Consider the following 17,006-nt stretch of genomic DNA (forward strand, 5'->3'; position numbering starts at 1 on the left):
TCAGACCAGGCAACGTTTTTCCAATCTTCTATTGTCCAATTTTGGTGAGCCTGTGTGAATTGTAGCCTCAGTTTCCTGTTCTTAGCTGACAAGAGTGGCGCTTGTGGTCTTCTGCTGCTGTAGCCTATCCACCTCAAGGTTGGACGTGATGTGTGTTCAGAGATGCTCTTCTGCAGACCTCGGTTGTAACGAGTGGTTATTTGAGTTACTGTTGCCTTTCTATCAGCTCAAATCAGTCTGGCCATTCTCCTCTGACCTCTGGCATAAACAAGGCATTTGTGCCCACAGAACTGCCACTCACTGGATATTTTCTCTTTTTCAGACCATTCTCTGTGAACCCTAGATATGGTTGTGCGTGAAAATCCCAGTAGATCAGCAGTTTCTGAAATACTCAGACCAGCCCGTCTGGCACCAACAATCATGCCACATTCAAAGTCACTTAAATCCCCTTTTTCCCCATTCTGATGCTCGGTTTGAACTGCAGCAGATCGTTGCTGCCATGTGATTGGTTGATTAGAAATTTGCATTAACAAGCAGTTGGACAGGTGTACCTAAAAAGTGGCCAATGAGTGTATATATATATATATATATATATATATATATATATATATATATATATATATATATATATATATATATATATATATATATATATATATATATCGCCACATCATCAAATGCATCTTCATCAGAGATGGATAAGGAGGGCAAGATATTTAGAGGAAAAATAATAACACTGAAATAAATCATTCCTAGTAAATGTCAGTCATGAGAATAGTTTGTTTGGATGGTGACTTTAAGATATCTTACTTCAAATACTGTATATCTTTCACAGACAAGGTACACTCTTAATACATGAGTAAAAAAGCTGAAGTATTAATTAAAAATTCGCTTAGGAAGATCAAATCTCTTCCACGACATGAATATAACATTATAATCCAATCTCTAAATGAGCAGCACACAGTTCCTCGTTATCTTTATAAGATAATGAATTGCCACTCTGTGCAGAACTCCTTTTTCTCTGCAGATTTTTCCAGAAAGTGACGCTGCTTTCCAAAACCTCCTACAGAAAGAAACAGATACAGTTGAAGTCAAAATTATTAGCCCTCCTGTGAATTTTCCTTTTCAAATATTTCCCAAATTATGTCTTACAGAACAGAGAATTTTTCACAGTATTTCTTATAATATTTTTTCTTGTTATTTGTTTTATTTCGGCTAGAATAAAAGCAGTTTTTAAATTTTTAAAAGTCATTTTAAGGTCAATATTATTAGCCCCCTTAAGCAATATTTGTTTCTGATAGTCTACAGAACAAACCATCATTATACAATAACTTTGTCTAATTACCCTATCCTTCCTAGTAAACCTAATGAACCTAGTTAAGCCTTTAAATGTCACTTTAAGCTATATAGAACTGTCTTCAAATATATTTAGTCAAATATTATTTACTGTCATCATGGCAAAGATAAAATAAATCAGTTATTAGAAATGAGTTATTAAAACTATTAAGTTTAGAAATGTGCTGAAAAAAATCTGTTGAACAGAAATTGGGGGAAAAAATATACAGGGGGGCTAATAATTCAGATTTCAACTGTATATGGGCTGCTTCTCTATAGAAAGACCCTCTTTCATTCAGCCCTGTTCAATGCCCGAGCAAAACAGGCCTTGACAGTATGTGCGGCACTGCAAGCTGCTCTCTTTCTTCCCTGTTGACTTCTATTTTTTCTTCTTCCCAGGTACAAAGTGTTCAGTCAATTGCTGGCCCTCGGGGTGTTTATTTTTAGACTCAATAGATCCAGGTATTTGTATGAACTAGTATGCAGCATTGTGCCCACACATGAAGGTCAAAAGGGATAACTTTAGCCAAAATTCAATTCGCACTTGCCATAAATTCCAGACTAAAACACATCGGATGCACTTGAATCGAATTCTATGGGCAAGAACATTCATTCATTCATTCATTCTTTTTTCTTCGGCTTAGTCCCTTGTTTATCATGGGTCACCACAGTGGAATGAACCAACAACTATTCCAGCGTTTGTTTTACACAGCAAAGGCCCTTTCAGCCACAACCCAGTACTGGGAAACACCCATACACACTCATTCACACACACTCATACACTATGGACAATTTTGTTTACCCAATTCACCTATAGCGCGTGTATTTGGACTGTGGGCTTTCTTTTGCACATCATTTGCTCATAGCAAACGGTAGGGGTATTAATAATTAATGACGTCAACAGAAGGATCACCACTCCAAATGCAGATGCAAATGGTCAGGCTTTGATTGAAGATTACCAAAACAAACAGTGTATTAATATGCATAGATTAATTATTCACCTTAAGATAACAAGATGAGCTCGCAAAATAAACACTGTACATTTTGATTTCAAGTGGACTTTGAAGGAATAGTTCACGCAAAAATGACAGTTCCACAATCATTTACCCACCCTTCACTCACAATTCAAACCCTATTTGAGTTTCTTCTGTTGAACACAAAAGAAGATATTTTGAAGAATGTTGGAAACTGGTAAACACATCAACTTCTACTGTAATACCAACTATGGAAGTTGACGGGTGCCACAAATGGCATTCTTCAAAATATCTTCTCTTGTGTTCAATAGAAGAAATACAGTGGGGAAAACCCACAAACAATACAAACAAAAAATAAAACTAAACAAAAACATCCGGAAAATTAGTTATGCGTAATAACAATGGAATAACACAAGGAGAAAGCACTGAACTACTAAAATGTATTTATTACTTTATATAAAAGGCTTTTTTGGTCACGGCATCTTAAAGACGCCTCTCCTGTGAAGAATGAACTCCAGCGCATTGCTGAGGTGAGTTTTTTCATCAACAGAGTGTAAAAATCTGGATGGTTCTGTGGGTCTCGTTTATCAAATCTGATGTTTATTTTGTAATCTCTATTGGATTCATATCAGGTGATTGGCTGGGCCATTCTACAGGTTTATTTTTTTTCTCTGAAAGCATTTGAAAGTTTCCTTGGCAGTATTTTGGATCATTGTCTTGCTGAAATGTCCACCCTGGTCTCACCTAGTCCACCCTTTACTGCCTTTTTACACCTTCCTTTTTTCATGTGTTCAATACCTTTTCCCCTGCAACATTTCATTTTATTACACATAACTTTATTTGTAAACTATTTTGATTTTTTTTCTTCACATGTACAGATTTCTCTGGTTGTTATCAACATTCGCTGAAAATTTATTTTCTGAGAAATTTCGCTGAGAATGTTTTCTGAGAAAAATGGTGACGTGTTCAATACTTATTCCCCCGGCTGTACATAAAGGTCTTAAACGCAAATAAAAGAGAATAAATTAAGTAATACACTTTTTTTGAGTGAACTATCTCTTTAATATTCTGCATTTTTAGAGGACGTCATGTGACCAAATTACATTTACACCACAGATATAATACATTTCTTACTCGTTAAGCAACATAAAAATGAAACGTATGAATCTTATATGTCAGAGAGGAGTTGACCACCATAATGGGCTCGAATCTGGCAAAGAACAGTTTCAGAAAGAGGGTAAGACAAAAACAGAAGCCGAAAAATTAAATAAACAAGTAAATAACAGAGTGAGAATGTGGTCAAATCTGAAAACGAAGTAAAAATCAAGCTGCCGCGAGGGCTTTTCTTTTTCTGGATAGCTTTTTAAAACCGTTGGTTGGGTTGATGGAAGTGGGTGGGCGCTGGTCAATCTGTGCTTTTGAAAACACTGTTGGTTGGGTTTAGGGAAGGAGGAAGGTGAGTCAGTCGATCGGTCAGTCGGTCAGTCAGTCGACAACGCCCTCTGGTGGATTTACATGAGAACAGCAGGCGCAAATGGCACTAGCAAGAGAAATTTGAGATTTCAAAAAGCATACACAGCGTCCTCTAGTGTATTCAAGCAAAAACTGCACAAATTTCACCTCCTAGGTCATATTTGGCACTCTCCAGAAATGTATATAGGGGTACGTAATCAGAAATTTGGTATATTTGGACTACAAACAAGACTAAACCTCTAGGTGAGAAACTATTTTTTGCAATGTAAGATAATTCTTTAGTTAATCATTCGAGACCATTATCACAGCTTTCACTGGACTGATAAGCTCTCCAAGATAAAACCAGCATGAGTTCCTAAACGTACAATCTGACCTGTTGCACATACAGTAAAAAGCGTCAAGAAGACACTCGCAGAAAGTGCTTTTACAGCCATCCCGTCTGAGACTAAAGTACATCTCCACAAAGGTCAGTGCAACATTATAAATATTAGAGCATCAGTGAGGGGAACGCTACTCTGTCATCTCCATCTGAGGACACAAATCACACGGTTTGTGCACTGGACATCAACTATTAGCACAGATGAAGTCCAAGAAAAGTCTGACGGGACTAGAGAAGAGTCTGATCTTCCTGTTTGTAGCCCTGACTGCAGTCTGTGTTGGACTAGTGGTGGTCTTTGTCCTTGAGAGGAGTCTAAAAGGTGAATTTCTGTTACTTCAGAACTGTATTTTTAAATTCACTACTGTATTAAAGTATGTTTTTAGTATCTGTACTTTATCAGAGTATTATTGTTTTAGGAAACTTTTAATTTTATTTACCCACATTCCAAAATCAAATACTGTACTGTACTGTACAAACCGCATTTGTGTGTTCTGTGGTACAAACCGTTCCACAGTAAAGCGTTACTGTATTCTAATTACAGTTTTGAGCAATGCAGTAATGTAACGAATTACATTTTACAGTAGTGTAATTGGATTACAGTTACTAAAGTCAGTGTAGTTGAGTTACTTACGTTACAAATATATACAGACATTACTTTGATTTCATTCAGCGTAAAAACAAAATGATTACTGTGAAATGCAGTTTATGTCTAGTCTCTAAACAACTTTCGACTGCTTTTAACTCGACCAGGAACTTGTTCAAGCACTTGATTAGAAAGCATTCTACGACAATACTCATTGCCATGGAAAACACCGGCGCCCAAAAACACGGCAGCCTAACTCAGCCTAAACAGGCTTAATTAGATTTTGTGCAGGATCTGGAGTGAGGGTATCTTCTGAATGTGAAGAGAAGGGTAGCTGCTTATGGGGCCGTTCACATATTGTGTCTTTTGCACACGCAAGTTTGTTATTTCCAACGGAGGTGTGCGGCTTGCACACACATATTTTTTACGTTTTGGGCGAACTTGTCATGAATATGTCAAGCTGCTGTGATCAACCAATTGTGATGCATTTCAGTGAATATTAAATTACTGAAAGAGCTGCAGTTTATTTTGTATTTTTATAGGTATATTTTATATGTTTTAAAAGTAACTTCAAATTTAAGCAACTAGTAATCTGATTACTTTTTACATGAAGTAATTAGTAATGTAATCAGATTACAATTTTCCAGTAGTAGTCAGTAATTTTTAATCTATTACTTTTTTTTTAAAGTAACTTACCCAGCACTGGTTAACAACCAAATGATTCAAATGATCCATCCAGAGTGAGTCTGGAGTAAATGATTCACTGATTCAAATGATCTGTTCAGAGTGAATCTGCAGTAAATGATTAACTGATTCAAATGATTCAATTCAATTCACCATCATTTGTATAGCGCTTTTACAACATAGATTGTGTCAAAGCAGCTTCACATAAAAAAAGATCCATTCAGAATGAATCTCTAATTAAAACTTGTTGATTAAAATGATCCATTCAGAGTCTGCAGTAAATGATTGACTAATTCAATTGATCCATTCAGAGTAAATCTGCAGTTAAACATTCACTGATTGAAATGATCCGTTCAGAGTGAAAGTCCAGTTAAAAACTCAGATTTAAATCATTTCAAAGTGTGTCTCCAGTAGATGATTCACTGATTTAAATGATCTGTTCAGAGTGAGTCTCCAGTTTAAAACTCACTGATTCAATTGATTTCAGAGTGAGTCTCTAGTAAATGGTTCACTGATTCAAATGATCCATTCATAGAGAATCTCCAGTTAAAAACTCACTGATTTAAATGATCTTTTCAGAGTGAGCCTGCAGTAAATGTAAATGATTCATTGACTCAAATCATCTGTTTACGGTAAATCTCCTGTTAAACACTCATTGGTTCAAATGATCTGTTCAGAGTGAGTCTGCAGTAAATGATTCACTGATTCAAATGATTTGCTTAGAGTGAATCTCCAGTTAAAAACTCACTGATTCAAATTATTTCAGAGTGAGTCTCTAGTAAATGATTCACTGATTCAAATAATCTGTTCAGGGTGAATCTCCAGTAAATTATTCTTTGATTCAAATGATCCGTTCAGAGTGAATCTCAAGTTTAAAACTCACAGATTAAAATTATTTCAGAGTAAGTCTGCAGTAAAGGATTCACTAATTAAAATGATCCATTCATAGAGAATCTCCAGTTAAAAACTCACTGATTCAGTTGATTTCAGAGTGAGTCCCCAGTAAATAATTCATTGATTCAAATGATCGATCCAGAGTGAATCTTCAGTTAAAAACTCACTGATTTAAATGATCCGTTCAGAGTGAATCTTCAATAAAAACTCACTGATTTAAATGATCCGTTTAGAGTGGATCTTCAATAAAATCTCACTGATTCAAATGATTTCAGAGTGAGTCTCAGGTTAAAAACTCACTGATTCAATTGATTTCAGAGTGAGTTCCCAGTAAATTATTCATTGATTCAAATGATCGATTCAGAGTGAATCTTCAGTTTAAAACCTCACTCATTTAAATGATACGTTCAGAGTGAATCTTCAATAAAAACTCGATGATTTAAATGATCTGTTCAGAGTGAATCTTCAATAAAATCTCACTGATTCAAATAATTTCAGAGTGAGTCTCCAGCTAAAAACTCACTAATTCAAATGATCTGTTAAGACTGAATCTCCAATTAAAAACTCACTGATATAAATTTCAGAGTGAGTCTTCAGTAAATCATCCATTGATTCAAATGATCCGTTCAGACTAACTACTGAATCTTACATGTCAAAGAATCGGGGGAATTTGATCTCTCAGAGTTCATGACTAAATGACTAAACATTTGCTTGAATCAGACCAACGGGAACAACGCTATTGTGAAACCTGCGCAATGCAATTCAGCACTCTCCTCTTCAGAAAGCACTATATATATGTAAATTATGAAGTGAAACTGTAACACTCGAAAATTGCTCCAAGAAACTTCCTGTAATCACTTTCTTACTTCCAAGATATCTGTACAATAATGCTAACGTTTTATAGGATTAAAATAACACTTGAAGCATTTCTCCAAGTAAGCAAAAGCAGGGTAAAAAATGCAATCAACACAATTCTTCAGGTTTTTTGGGGGACATCTTAATTGTTTTATATTTAAATACATTTCAATTTGTAAAAACCATGAAGCTAACTTAATTGGATAGTGATTTGCTTCAGTATATGTCATAATACAGCTACTACTGTATCAACAAACCTGTTCTAAAGAATCAGTCTGCAGGCTAAAACTGCATTATGTTCGGCGAGGCTGAATCCATGAAAACAGCTTCACCTGAGGGAAAATAATCAATCTGTTTACACAGGCCATGTCAAAGTGTATTGCTGCTGCTGTGTCTGTCCACAGATGAGCAGACGGAGGGGGGATGCGGGGGTCTGCAGGAGCTCACCGCCTCCTCCGGGGAGTTTTCCAGTGGGAATCACCCCAACAGCTACAACAATGGCATGAGCTGCGCCTGGCACATCACAGTGGAAGCCAATAAGGTAGAGGAAGACACTCAGCTCAGCTCATTAGCTGCTAGCTGCTCATTAGCGCACTGAGAGAATGACCTACTGTACACGTGCTCGGCTTTCTGAGAGCACTTCCCTTCATTTGAGGATCTAAATACAGACTCAGAGTCTTCAAAACAACGTCATTTTTTAGTTTTAAATGTTACTGCTGACGATGGTTATCAGGGAATGTGCACAGAGCATTGGATTATATTCTGGAATGTTCTGTAAAACATTCTAATAGTGACTGTAATAGAATCTTTGTTCTGTGATGTCATTGTTTATCAGTGATAAAAAGTCTTTAGTTTAGGATTTAGTTGAAACAAGTCTTATTTTAGTAATTTTTGTGGATTTTTTTCTTCTTTTATTTTGGATTACTCTGTATAGCTATTCATTTTGATAACATTCTCCTATTAAGCAATTTAGGAATTAAAAATCTAAACAATACAAAGCATCCATTTAAAAAAACATTTACAGTATAATTTTGTGATAAACCATGATGTAAACAAAAAATAAATATATGTCAAAATTATGAATAATATAATAATAAGAAATTGAAAAAAAGTAAAGAGATAAGATATAAAAATTACCCAAAAATACCTTTTATTTTTGCTAAATTAATAAAAATAAATTTCCCACTTTTGGGTTGTGTCTGGAAGGGTATCCGCTGTGTAAACATATGCTTGATAAGTTGGCAGTTCATTACGCTGTGGTGACCCCTGATTAATAAAGGGACTAAGCCGAAAAGAAAATAAATGAATGAATAATAAAAATAAATAATAATAATAAAAATATTTTTTTCTTTCTAATATATATATATATATATATATATATATATATATATATATATATATATATATATATATATATATAATATATATATATATATATATATATATATATATATATATATATTATATATATATAATATATATATATATATATATATATATATATATATATATATATATATATATATATATATATATGTATATATAAATAAATATAATGATTCTAATTATATTCTATATATATATAATTATATAATTATTATTTTGTCTTTATTAATTGTCACCTTATGTAATGAGAAAATTGTGATATAATATGCGTAATTTTAAAGAAAAATAATTATTTCAATAATAAATAAATTAATAAATAATGGTAATATAATAAAATGTAATAATGCAAACATAGATTATAAAAAATATATTATTATAAATCTTAAGAGCTTTTTGGCTTAATTAAATTATGAGTTATTATATTAAAAAAGGCATCTAAATAAATAAATGTCAAAATAATTTTAGAATAATAATTGAACCATAAAAAAAACATTACCCTAAAATACTCATTTTATTTTTCCTAAATAAATAGTAAATAGTATATTAATTTGATAGCAGTACATTTATTTGACATTAGATTGTGTATGGCTTAAGACACTTTATACAGTATATACTTATTTAAATGCTTTAACAAGTTGTAAATAAAGATTTTTTGAGTACTGTATGTTCTGTAAGAAAACACTACACTGTAAAAAATATCTGTTAATTAACAGTGTATTTTGTGATCCACAAGTGTTTTCCCTTTATTTATGGTTGTAAATTGCATTATGGCATGTTGATCTCTGCTCTGTCGACTTTTTATGTTAAAAATTCAATGCTACAGTTTAACAAAGTGACTTTGATTGACATTTTAGTAGTTTGAAATGATATAATGTATAAGAAATAATATACAGAGAAGTAAATCTGTAAATAACAGAAAATATACTGGCAGTTTATTACCAGGTTTTTGTAGCGTAATATACAACACCAACACAGACAATAGAGCACTTTACACTATTAAAAATGTTCATAAAAGTCACTTTCTCAAACTTTTCAAGGTTAAAAGTTGTTGGAAAAAAGGTCAAGGTCACATAATGCAATTCAAAAGCATAAATAAATGAGGAAAAATAAAAACATGAATCATAAAATATGAAAACTGCTAACTTACGGATATTTTTACAGCGTATTATCACGTCTTAATTCAGAATTAAAGCTCATAATTCAATTCCGTGAAATTTAGTTTCTCCACATAATGCAGCTTGAGTGAAGTGTATCAAATGTGTAGCGTGTGTGTGTGTAAAGTGTGTCTCAGCCTCAGCAGATGAGTGTGTTCCTGCAGGTGGTTCATCTGTGGTTTGAGCATTTCTCCATTGAAGACTCCAGCATGTGTCAAGCCGACTCCGTCTCTCTGAGGGATGAACTCGGCACCATCGGTGAGTCTTGACGGTCATCATTTTCATTCCCTGCAGAAAGTCAGAAAAAAAACTGCAAGTTAATTACCACGAGCGCAGGAGGGATCTGCCTGCATTCATTCCAGAGGGCAGGAGATCATTCACTTCTGACAGACTGGCTGAATGAAACTGCGTCTTTTTTTTGTTTTTGTTGGGGAGGGGGGCTGTTGAACCATCGCTTATACTGAATGACAGAACTCATACTCTACAGCACGAAAACTGCATACTTCAAATGTAATTAGAAAAATTATTATGTGGAAAAAAAAGCTTTTCTCCTTTAGATTGTATGTAAAGTATAAGATAACTTGAATAACTAAACCTTTAATGTGTGTTTTTTCATTCACCGGCCACTTTATTAGGTACACCTGTCCAACTGCTCGTTAATGCAAATTTTCAATCAGCCGAACACATGGCAGCAACTCAATGGATTTAGCCATGTACACATGGTCAAGATGATCTGCTGCAGTTCAAACAGAGCATCAGAATGGGGAAGAAAGGTGATTTAAGTGACTCTGAACGTGGCATGGTTGTTGGTGCTAGATGGGCTGGCCAGAGTATTTCAGAAACTGCTGATCTACTGGGATTTTCACACACAACCATCTCTAGAGTTTACAGAGAATTGTCTGAAAAAGAGAAAATATCCAGTGAGTGGCAGTTCTGTGGGCGCAAATGCCTTGTTGATGACAGAGGTCAGAGGAGAATGGCCAGACTGGTTCCAGCTGATAGAAATGCAACAGTAACTCAAATAACCACTCGTTACAACCGAGGTCTGCAGAAGAGTATCTTTGAAGACTACACTGGGTGACGCTCCTGTCAGCTAAGAACAGGAAACTGAGGCTACAGTTCGCACAGGCTCACCAAAACTGGACAATTGAAGATTGGAAAAACGTTGGCTGGTCTGATGAGTCTCGATTTCTGCTGCGACATTCGGATGGTAGGGTCAGAATTTGGCGCCAACAACATGAAAGTATGGATCCATCCTGCCTTTAACGGTTCAGGCTGAAGGTGGTGGTGTAATGGTGTGATAGATATTTTCTTGACACCTCTTTGGGCTCATTAGTACCAATTGAGCATCGTGTGAACGCCACAGCCTACCTGAGCATTGTTGCTGATCATGTCTATCCCTCTATGACCACAGTGTACACATCTTCTGATGGCTACTTCCAGCAGGATATCACTACATGTCATAAAGCGTGAATCATCTCAGACTGGTTTCTTGAACATGACAATGAGTTCACTGTACTCAAATGGCCTCCACAGTCATCAGATCTCAGTCCAATAGAGCACCTTTGAGATGTGGTGGATTGGGAGATTCGCGTCATGGATGTGCAGCCAACAAATCTGAAGCAACTGTGTGATGCTATCATGTCAATATGGACCAAAATCTCTGAGGAATATTTCCAGTACCTTGTTGAATCTGTGCCATGAAGGATTAAGGCAGTTCTGAAGGCAAAAAAAGGGTCCAACCCGGTACTAGTAAGATGTACCTAATAAAGTGGCCGGCTAGTGTATATTTGACATTTTAAATGTATAATTCATACAGTAAGTATGTTATTTTGTTCAATGAAATTATATGGGAAAAAAGTATCGTTATCGCGATAATAGTATGAGCAAAATGGCAAAACTACACAAAAAATGCTGAATTGTCCTAAATTAGGCTTCATTATCATTTGAATAAATAAAATAAATAAGTACCATCATGAACACACACACACACTGAGCGTGTGTTGCTCTTACAGGGAAGTACTGTGGCTATTCCACACCGAGAGCAATCGTGTCTTTGGGAAACAGCCTCTTTGTGTACTTCGACACCAATGACAGACACACAGACACCGGATTCAGAGCTGTGTATCGCACCGTGAGCGCAGAGGAGACGTCAGGTGAAGACACACACACACACGCACTCACTCACATCACAGCTTCAGTTCATAACAGCACTATTACACATCTGAACAATACACACGTCTGCGCCTTGCATATCAGCACACACACACACACTCTCTGAGAGACTGCTGGAAGAGTCTCGCTGCAGCTGACCTAGAAACAGTGCTCCAGTCTGTGTGTGAGAGTATGAGAGTGTCTAAGCATGTAAGTGTGTGTGTGTGTGTAGTCAGGAAATTTGTTTTGGTGTCTTTCTATGCAGCTAAATCTCTGCCGATCCATTCCTTTGTGTGCAAGTGTGTATGTGTGTGAGAGAGAGAGAGAGTCTTTGTGAGAGTGTGTGTGTTTGTGCATGTGAGAGTGTGCATGTGTGACAGAGTATGTGCATGTGTTAATGTGTGTATGGTGTCTGCATGTGAGAGTGTGTTAATGAGTGTGTGCACGTGTTTATGAGTGTGTGCGTGTGTGTGCGTGTGTGTGTGTGCATGTTTATGAGTCTGCATGTGAGAGTGTGTGCATAAGTGTGTGAATGTGTGTATGATATGAATATGTGTGTGGGAGTGTGCACGAACGTATGAGTGTGTGTGTGTGCATGTGGGTATAAGTGTATGCGAGAGTTTGTGCATGTGTTTACAAGTGTGTGTGTGTTTGCGTGTGCATATGTGTATGATTGTATGCATGTGGGTATGAGTATGTGTGTGTGTGTGTGTGTGCATGAGTGTGTGTGGATGTTTGTGCATGTGAACTGTCACATGCACAAACATCCACACACACTCATGCACACACACACACACACACACACACACATACTCATACCCATGAGTATGCATGTGTTTATAAGGATGACCATGTGTGTATGATATGAATAATAATGATAAAGTGTGCGTATTATTTGATTGTGGGTGTGTGTGTGCATGTGTGATTGTAAGTGTGTGTATTCAGAAGAGGGGGCCTATGAGTACATTTGTTTTGCTGTCTCTCTATGCAGCTAAATCTCTGCCATTCCTGTTGTGTGTGTGTGTGTGTGTGTGTGTGTGTGTGTGTATGATGTAAGTGTGTGTATTCAAAAAGGGGGAAGCTGTCAGAAAACCCATTTTGGTTTCTTTCAATGGAGTAAAATCTCTGTCGTTCCTCTATGTCAGTGTGTGTGTGTGTGTGTGTGTGTGTGTGTGTGTGTGTGTGTAATTCATTCATTTTCCTTCAGCTTAGTCCCTTATTCAGGGATTGCCACAGTGGAATGAACCGCCAACTAATCCAGCATATGTTTTACACAGCGGATGCTCTTCCAGCTGCAACCCAGTACTGGGAAACACCCATACACACCCATTCACACACACTCATACACTAAGGCCAATATAGCTTATTCAATTCACCTATAGCGCATGTCTTTGGACTGTGGGGGAAACCGGAGCACCCGGAGGAAACCCACACCAACACAGGGAAAACTTGCTAACTCCACACAGAAATGCCAACAGGCCCAGCCGGGACTCGAACCAGCGACCTTCTTGCTGTGAGGTTACAGTTTTAACCACTGAGCCACTATGCCCCCCTTGTGTGTAAATCCGTGCAGTACATTTAAAAGAGTGGGAGGAGCTTACTGAGAGAAAAACCCCTTTGTAGCTAACTCTCTCTCTCTCTCTCTCTCTCTCTAATCTAGAAATAGTCGAGGCCGGTGGTGTTCTTGAAGGTGACCGCGGGGAGCTGTTGACTCCTGGCTTTCCAGCACTAAACTATGAGAACGACGCGCTCTACCAGGTGCGTCCCGATGATGATCCGTATGACCTCTACATCTGCTCTTGATTTATCACAATCTGCCTTCTTCCAGTCTGCTCTCTATAGGCTGTATCTTTGTTCTTCTCCAGCCACTGTCCTACTGATCTGAATACAGTTTTCGATTTCTGTTGGCATTTAAAAACTGAGGGTATTAAAGGGATAGTTCACTCAAAAATGAACATTTCCTGTTCATTTACTCACCCACAGCTCATCTATGTAAGGTGACGTTTTTGTGGCTTGTATGGCTTGATATAATTTACAGTTGAAGTTAGAATTAGCCCCTATGTTTATTTTTTCCCCCAATTTCTGTTTAATGGAAGGAAGATTTTTTTCAACACATTTCTAAACATTATAATTTACATAACTCATTTCTAATAACAGATTTCTTTTATGTTTGCCATGATGACAGTAAATAATATTTGACCTGATATTTTCAAGATACTAGTATTCCACTTAAAGTGACATTTAAAGGCTTTAAAGGCTTAACTACACTTACCGGACCCTTACTGTGTTGGACCCTCTTTTGCCTTCAGAACTGCCTTAATCCTTCATGGCAGAGATTCAACAAGGTACTGGAAATATTCCTCAGAGATTTTGCTCCATATTGACATGATAGCATCACACAGTTGCTGCAGATTTGTCGGCTGCACATCCATGATGCCAATCTCACGTTACACCACATCTCAAAGGTGCTCTATTGGATTGAGATCTGGTCAATGTGGAGGCCATTTGAGTACAGTGAACTCATTGTCATGTTCAAGAAACCAGTCTGAGATTATTCACGCTTTATGACATGGCGTGTTATCCTGCTGGAAGTAGCCATCAGAAAATAGGTTCACTGTGGTCATAAAGGGATGGACATGGTCAGCAACAATACTCAGGTAGGCTGTGGCGTTCACACAATGCTCAATTGGTACTAACAGACCCAAAATGTGCCAAGAAAATATCCCCATACCATTACACCACCACCAACCTGAACCGTTACAAGGCAGGATGAATCCATGCTTTCATGTTGTTGATGCCCAATTCTGACCCTACCATCCGAATGTAGCAGCAGAAATTGAGACTCATCAGACCAGGCAACGTTTTTCCAATCTTCTATTGTCCAATTTTGGTGAGCCTGTGTGGATTGTAGCCTCAGTTTCCTGTTCTTAGCTGACAGGAGTGGCACCCGGTGTGGTCTTCTGCTGCTGTAGCCCATCTGCCTCAAGCTTGGACGTGTTGTGCATTCAAAGATGCTCTTCTGCAGACCTCAGTTGTAATGAGTGCTTATTTGAGTTACTGTTGCCTTTCTATCAGCTCCAACGAGTCCGGCCATTCTCCTCTGACCTCTTCTCTGACGTGTGGGCATTTGCACCCACAGAACTGCCGCTCACTGGATATTTTCTCTTTTTCAGACCATTCTCTGTGAACCCTAGAGATGGTTGTGCGTGAAAATCCCAGTAGATCAGCAGTTTCTGAAATACTCAGACCAGCCCATCTGGCACCAATCATGCCACGTTCAAAGTCACTTAAATCACCTTTCTTCCCCATTCTGATGCTCAGTTTGAACTGCAGCAGATCGTCTTGACCATGTCTACACGCCTAAATGCATTGAGTTGCTGCCATGTGATTGGCTGATTCGAAATTTGTGTTAACGAGTAGTTGAACAGGTGTACCTAATAAAGTGGCCGGTGAGTGTATTTCCATCTAAAAACACTACAAAAATATATATTTCCATCTTGTCTCCTGACAAATTACTATGAATAACGAATCCAGCAATGCTCACAAAGGAAAGGATGTTTGCATGGATTTCTGATGATGGGTTTTGACACGAGAGGGTTTGATTGTGGAAGTCAGATTGCTGAACGCTTCCTCTCAGCAAGCTCCATCTGGCAGGGTATTTACCCACATCAGCTAATCTACAGCCAGCCTCCAAACTAACTAAAGATGCACAAGGAAGCAGTATTTCAATCACCAGGCCTGTCAGGATACCAAAATTGCATTTGGATCAGTCCATGTGTTGCGCATTTGCAAAACACAAAAAGCCAAAAATAGAAGTTTACACACACCACAATCTGGTTATTCAACTGCGATAATTAATGTTAATGTTAAAGGAGCATTTACCATTTCAGAATCCTTCTCTGGGTCTGGCACTTAGAGCAGTAATCAGGCCTGAAAAGTTAAGCCAGACAAGGCCTGAGCTTGACAGAATTCAGGCTGAGTCCTACATTTTGATTGACAGCTTTTTAAAAGCCATAGCGCGACATTATTCAAATGTGTGCAAGCTAAATCAAAACATAATAGCCAGATGCAAGCCTCTGTTTTGCCATCTTGGCATCCATTTTCACGTTTCTCATGCTAATCGAAATGCATCACAAGACAACTCATTTACTATGCAAGACCGAGCCTGGCCAGACCCATGTAAAATGATAGAAATTAAGCCTGAAAATGAGGTCCATTTAGCTTTGGATAAAGAGCTTCAATTCTACTGTTGGGAGGTATCTTAGGTAGGTTTTATCTTAGCTTAGCATAGATTATTCATTCAGATTAGACCATTAGCATCTTGCTCAAAATTCAAAAACAATTCGTATTTAAAGCTTGTCTTTTTCTGTTTACATCATGTGGTAAGACTGACAGAAAATGAAAAGTTGCTATTTTTTAGCCTAATATGAATAGGAACTAAACTCTCATTCATTCACATCCTTCGGCTTAGTCCTTTATTTATCAGGGGTTGCCATAGCAGAATGAAACTATTCAGCGGATGCCCTTAACTATACGTTCATTCCTGCGTAATAATCTTTGCTGCTGTACCACGGCCGAAGCAGGCACAATAATATTACACAGCACCAGAAAATAGTTCTGAATCGTCTCACACATGTCTCCATGGTTGCAAGATTTTCAGGATATTAATCTTCTGAATTACATTATAGTCATTTTAGCTACATTGACCTAGAAAATAGCAACTTTTTATTCTCCGATGGTCTTAGTACACCATTTAACTACAGAAGAGTCAAGCTTTTAATTGAAAATAGAATAATTTTTGAGTGAGATGCTAATGGTCTAATCCGATTCAATGAATTATGCTAAGCTAAGCTAAGCTAAAAAGGCTCTCGGCAGACCCAGAGATCAGCAGAATAGATCAAAAACTGGTAAAACTCAACTGTTCAACTGTAAAATGAGCCTATTTCCTAAAAAGAGTGCCCTTTAAACTAATATTATTCATTTGTGTGGTTTGCTCAGTGGATGATTCGAGTACCTGATGGGGAAAAGATCCGGCTAACATTCACAGCTTTTGACCTCGTCCCAGAATCATGTGGTGACTTTGTGGACATCTATGATGGTGCTTCAGATGGTGCTGCCCAACTAGGTGAGCTTTG

General features: G+C 37.2%; 1 protein-coding gene across 1 annotated transcript in view; it reads left to right on the forward strand.

The window, feature by feature from the left end:
• Positions 1–4,180: 4,180 nt before the first annotated feature.
• Positions 4,181–17,006, forward strand: part of zgc:154142 (uncharacterized protein LOC555481 homolog) — a 45,384-nt gene continuing 32,558 nt past the window's right edge. The window contains 6 exon segments of the mRNA XM_056456551.1: positions 4,181–4,480; positions 7,582–7,718; positions 9,882–9,975; positions 11,733–11,873; positions 13,532–13,629; positions 16,870–16,996. Coding sequence (XP_056312526.1) covers positions 4,363–4,480; positions 7,582–7,718; positions 9,882–9,975; positions 11,733–11,873; positions 13,532–13,629; positions 16,870–16,996 — 715 coding nt within the window. The 5' untranslated portion in view covers positions 4,181–4,362.

Source organism: Danio aesculapii, chromosome 1 (assembly GCF_903798145.1).
Source record: "Danio aesculapii chromosome 1, fDanAes4.1, whole genome shotgun sequence".
Taxonomy (NCBI): Eukaryota; Metazoa; Chordata; class Actinopteri; order Cypriniformes; family Danionidae; genus Danio; species Danio aesculapii.